The sequence below is a fragment of the Juglans microcarpa x Juglans regia genome, chromosome 2D, assembly GCF_004785595.1.
Source record: "Juglans microcarpa x Juglans regia isolate MS1-56 chromosome 2D, Jm3101_v1.0, whole genome shotgun sequence".
NCBI classification, from domain to species: Eukaryota; Viridiplantae; Streptophyta; class Magnoliopsida; order Fagales; family Juglandaceae; genus Juglans; species Juglans microcarpa x Juglans regia.
The window spans coordinates 24,298,854-24,304,886 of NC_054596.1; the positions used below are offsets into that span (position 1 = coordinate 24,298,854).

The following is a 6,033-nucleotide window of genomic DNA, read 5'->3' on the forward strand; positions in this document are numbered from 1 at the left end:
CAAAAATCAATAGTAGAAGTGTCCCGACACGTTTACACTATAAAAAGAAAGGGAAAAAAAAAGAAAAATATATAATTACTTTTACATACTCTTTACGCACTCTATTGATATAATTGGTAAAAATAATTATTTTATATTAAAAAAAAGTGACATGATCATTCACATCAATAAAATGCACATAAAAGTACATAAAATTGACAATACATTGAGTTTTTGAAGAAACTAAAAGGAGAATATATATATATATATATTTAAAGAAAAAATAGTGGGATAGGAGTTAGCATTGTACCACTTATTAGAGTTAACGTGGAAGCACTCATATGAGTCATATCACATGCTCTCTCTATTATTTAATATTTATTTAAACTTGGCTGTTTCCGTTGCTGGCGTCCACACATACATAGAAGATTTTTAGATACGCCGACCAGCACTAATTTCGGCGTACATAAACTTTTGTACCAGGAGAATCGCCCGGTAATTGGGTTTACTTCGTGCTTAAAAAATCAAAAGGCATAGGCATTTATTGCCTTACAGAAGCTGTTGAGCTATTGGGAAATGTCAAATAAATGGGACAAAAAGTCTGCAAAGCTCGTGGAAGTAATACGTGCCTGCGAGAATATAACTGTACGTGAATTGGTCATTAGTAAATTGCTTGTCCCATTTTGCAAAGGATATAAATTGCTTGCAATTCAAGGCAACTTCCTTGCCAAAAATAATATATATATATATAAAAATTTACAACTTAAGCATCAACCCCCTTATTGCCCTTTTACACAAAAAAAAATGCTAACTATCCCTAGAATTGAAAACAATGGATTTGTCTTTATAAATAGACCAAGTACATTACGTACCCTTGTGCGCCCTGTATTCAACCAAACAGTTCTGCATATAGGAGTTCATTCCATGTATCTGGCAGCCCCGGCAGACACCAATGGCTGCAATCAGTGCCACTATGATCGCCACTATATGCCGATGGGTGTGCATCTTTCCGATATTGTGAGAGCGTCGTGACGTCCAAGAAAGAGATTGGCTTCTGTATTCTGCTCAACACTTTGTTCACAACCACCCAAGCCATGGGCGTGCCTGCTGGGTATTTTTGACCAAAAAATGGTTGTGTCTCACCCGAGCATGATTTTGCTGGTTCATCCCAGTCTCTGCCCCTGTTACGTGAACAATAACCCATAGATGAAGGAAATTTAGTTTCACAACTTTCTCATTATACCTCAAACTGAATATAATTAATCCTAATCCAACCCATTTAAAATTGGACATAACCTTCAACTGTAATTTGCTAACTTTCTGTGAAATTCGTGTCGGATTCCCCAGTTGGATCATATCAAGTCATGTTTGGACTATATCATGTGTGTACTGAAAATACCTCATAATACCTCACTATTTTTATTATTTTATTATTATTTTTTATCTACTTTTCATTATTATTTACTATTATTTAATATTCTATTATTATTTTTTTACTACTATTAACAGAATACCTGAAAATATCTTACTATTCAAATGCAATATTAATATGCTAATTTGGTGTTAGGTTTATATTAGGTTTGTAAGTCGTGCCAAAAATTTTCTATCCCAACGTATAAGAGAAAAAGAAAAAGAAAAAGACTTATAAAAAGTTCTAGTGTAATGAAAAATATAGACATTCCTAAAAAGGAATAACAATAGAAAGATCTGTAATACAAACTAAAAATAAAACCAAAAAATAAACAAGTGAGACGTTTGAGGGGTGGGTTTGCATACTCGTAATGGGTGGGAGAAATCCCGAGGAAGAAGAGCTTGGTTTTGGAAGCATCAACGTTTAGGTTGACCCATCTACCCCAGGTTGTCATCCCTTTGTAATAAGCAATTATACGGTTCATATCTTTGTACAATTTATTCCCCTCTTGCATGTAATCCCACCTGTAACAATAGATTAATTACTCAAATTAAACACTATTTAAATGTTAATGGTATAGGGAGAGATCAGATGGATCGTACGGTTGGGTTCTCCCTGTGTGGGTCCACCAATGCCACGTGTTAAAGATCAGCATGTCCATTCCCTTCCATCCGTTACCATTCTTTATCGAGTCAAGCTTCAAAACTCGCCGCCCGTTCTCCTCCACAAGATCCACTAGGAATGGCGTGCGGAATAGCAATATCTTAACCCCATAGTCCTGTCCTCAGAGAGTGCACGAGTTTCATTATTTCATCATCGATAAAATGGTTGCATAATATCATATAATCTGATCCACAAAATAAATTATATATATATATAATGTCTAATTTTCGGGATGAAGAATATTAATAATATAATCTGAAATCGCATTAAAAGAAAAAGATCGTCAAGTATCATCTATATAATATAAGGTTGGATACTATAGGAAACAGTGGGACCATTGAGAAAGTAATTATTGCTACTAAACTAAAGTGGTCAGTATACACCAATGTTTTGAATACCGTACCGGACACCGTACCGGTCAAGGCACTGAAACGAAATATTTCGATACCGATTTCGTTTCGGGATAGCATTTCGGGATAACGTTTCAGGATAGTCGATCTATAAATAAATTATATATATATAAATATATATAAAAATTATATTTTAAAAAAATAGTCTATATATAAATAAATTATATACAAATACATATATATAAAAATTATAAATAGTCTAGTCTGAATTGAGGGTTAAAAAATAAGCTTGTAGTTTGAAAAAATGAAAAAAAAAAAAAAATACAGGCCGAAATATCGGCCAGTACCGGCCGAAATATATACCGGTACAGGCCGAAATTTAGGCCGGTATGACCGGTACCTACCGGTACGGCCGGTATTTTGACCGGTACGGAATAGGTACAGTATCTGTACCGACCGGACGGCCGAAACGAAAAACTTCAGCCGTACCGGCCGGTACGGTACGAAATTTAAAACTTTGGTATACACTGCAAATCAACCCCCAACATCCCCCACAGCCCCAAAAAAAAGAAACAAATTTCTGAAAAATAGAAGAAAAATAAATAGGGAATTGAAAAAATGATTGATTATTTATAGGCTCTCGCAGCTGTCCTATATGTTGCTCATCAAGGTCTGAAATGATTAGAAAAAATAGTAAAAATTTTATGTGCAGTCAATTTTGTATTTTTTACACATTCTATTGATGTGATTAACTGCATATTAAAAAAAATTAACACAACCAATCACATCAAAAGAGAGTACAAAGAGTATGTAAAAATAACTGTACGTAGCAAAATTAAAAAAATAGTAACCTTTTATGAAGATAGTTTAGATTTTTATGATGATTGTAAGATAAAAGGAGACCAATAAATACATTTCCATTCTTTGTGGTAACTAATATCACTTTGTTTTGTTCTTATTATTTTTTATTATTTCATCTTGTTAACAAAATCATATCTGAAATCTGGTATACTTTATTTTTTTCATGATCTTCATTTAATTTTGTAATAATTTTCTATTGCTAAAATATATTACAGATGACGACATTTAAAGTCGTGAACTAGGTTGAGTTAATGGCAAGACTTTGTTCCCTCTCTAACATTTACATGTCTAGAGCAGCCTATTAAATATTGTTATGCCAACTTTTGATCCCACTGCCATAAATTAAAGTTGTGAAATCAAAAGTTGGATGGGGAGGGTTCTCCTATATATATATATACATCGCTCAAGACATTTACAAGATCCCAGCATTCATGATCAATTGGGTCATCATAGAAAATGATAACGACTATTGCTGATTGAGCCATGTTATCCCAAAATTTCTGGAAGAGAACAGAAAAGGAACTTAGTTTATTACTTTAAAAAAAAAATCGAAAATTCTGTGCTATAAATATGTCATCATATAAATTGCGTGAAATTATTACATTTTTCCAAAACTTTACAGGTGGAAATAAATTTGTGGGTGGCTCTACAGGCACCACTCTCAGCTCCTAGCCGAGCTAACTTTTATTATATTAGCATTTTTGTTTTCGTTTTTATTTTTATTTTTTGTTTTTTCTTTACATGTATTTTCTTAACATTTTTAAATATTTTTTAAAAAAATAAAAAAATCACAATATTATTAAAATATAATTTTTTAATCACTAAGTAAAAAAAAAAAAAAAAAAAATCCTAACAGTAGCCACAGCGAAAGAATCCGAGAAGAGTAGCTATTTCCTAAATTTGTCTAAGAGGTTTGCCATAAAGTTATTTGCTGGATTTTGACTCATATTTAATAAAAAAAAGTAGCTTGTCTGGTTTTAACAACCAGTCATTTATTACTTTGATACGAATATCGAGCGGACACTGTCCCACCCACATAGTGAAAAGTTAGTACTCGAGAGGACTCCCATCAACAGTCACGCTCTCCTCTTTTAATGCTTACACTCCGCACTCACTCCCCCATTGATAAAATATATGAGCTTCTTTCATTCCCTCTCAAAACAAGATGATCTTCCTTTCAAAAACAAAACAAGATGATCCATATGGTGAATCTATACAGACATGAGGCTTTAATTTTGCACGTTTTAATCTACAGAAAAAAACTAAAGAAATACAGAGAGCTGTAACGTCACAGTTCAGTTTTGTATTTTTTTTTTTTTAAATCATAAGTAGGAAAAAATGGAAGGGCAAAGATGAAAAATTAAAATTCCAAAAGAACTTTTACCTTTCTCAAAAGGTAGAGAGAAAGGAAACAGACGTGCATGCACAATGATTACTTCTAATTCGAGCATGGGAAAAAAAGGGTATGATACCGGCCAAGATAAGCAAAAAACAAAGAAATTAGAAACTTCACCTCGAATGTCACTGAAGCCAGCCCCTCTCTCTTGATGTATGATGTCTTAGAGCTTGGCACCCATGCGTGAATCATACAGCTAAACGATTCAAACTGATTCAAACTCAGCGAGTCTCCCACGAACATAATCTTCTTCCCCCTCCATTTCTCCAAGAAATTTAGCCCATTAAACCTGTGCCACTTCCATACTCAATCAATCACCCATTACATAAAAATTCACATGCATTTTTCCTAAAATACGCAATGCGGTCAACTCAATTAAACTCGATCTCAGCTTAAACATGTATTCTTTTGTATGCACAAGTGTATATAAATGAGGAGAATGGTGAGAAATGGTACCTGGGCAAGGCACAGGAGAAAGGTTGCCATCTGTATTTAAGGTAGGAGTTATCAGGGCGGCCGTATTTCTGGCAGTTGAATTCTGGATCTATGAAGGGACAGGAAGAGGAAGAGTAGAGAGGGTACGAAGAATCGTAGACCCATTTACCATGGAAAACGTTGCAGTTGCCTGCAAGTTTTCTGGCACTGAAATGGGTAGCATTATTGAAGGAAATGAGGTCCTCCTCAGCTTCTGTTTTGTGGGAAAACAAAAACAGGAAGAGAAACAAGAAGGCTCGAAAGAATAGTTCTAAACCCATTTCCTTGGGTTTCAATCGAGATTAGTGTTCAGGCAAAAGGACGAGGAGTGAGGAAAAAGTTGTCTGATGCATGTCCTTTTTATAATGCATAATAATGCAGAGGGCATACAGACAGAGGGAGAGACAGAGACAGAGACAGAGGGAGAGATCTATTTGCCATTTGTTTCATTTTTCAGTTATTTTCTGACACGAGTTGTGAAATCTTTAGATGCATTATTTTACCTGTTGCGTGTGGGGTTGGATCCAATCCATGCCTTGAAAATTTTTGGAATCATCATCAGATTTTTTATTGTAAAATAAGTGCAATGATGGGAGACACATCCCCACCAAGCTGATTTTGTTTTAAAGTTATTTTTCTGGTAGGCTATTCACAGTGTGTATGTTATTGTCAAGCATATACATAGATAGGGAAATGATAATCTGCCGTTCCGTTCATACCACCCAAGTTGATCGTTTTATTTTTATTATTTTACTTAGTGATTAAGAAAGTAATTTTAAATATATTAGTATATTTTTATTTGTTAAAAATATTTAAATATATTAAAAAAATTGAAAAGAAAAAAAAAAAGAAAAAAGAAAAAAATAACACTGGATGGTAAGCTAGCGATAAGAGTGGGT

General features: G+C 33.8%; 1 protein-coding gene across 1 annotated transcript; it reads right to left on the reverse strand.

Annotated features, from left to right (window-relative positions):
* Positions 1-703: 703 nt before the first annotated feature.
* LOC121250595 (protein trichome birefringence-like 39) lies at positions 704-5,563 on the reverse strand. The gene is made up of 5 exons (XM_041149747.1): positions 5,117-5,563; positions 4,778-4,949; positions 1,993-2,168; positions 1,756-1,914; positions 704-1,160 (listed from the first exon to the last, which is right to left on the reverse strand). The coding sequence occupies exons 1-5, from the start codon at positions 5,413-5,415 to the stop codon at positions 869-871; spliced, it is 1,098 nt and encodes a 365-aa protein (XP_041005681.1). The 5' UTR covers positions 5,416-5,563; the 3' UTR covers positions 704-868.
* Positions 5,564-6,033: the final 470 nt, after the last annotated feature.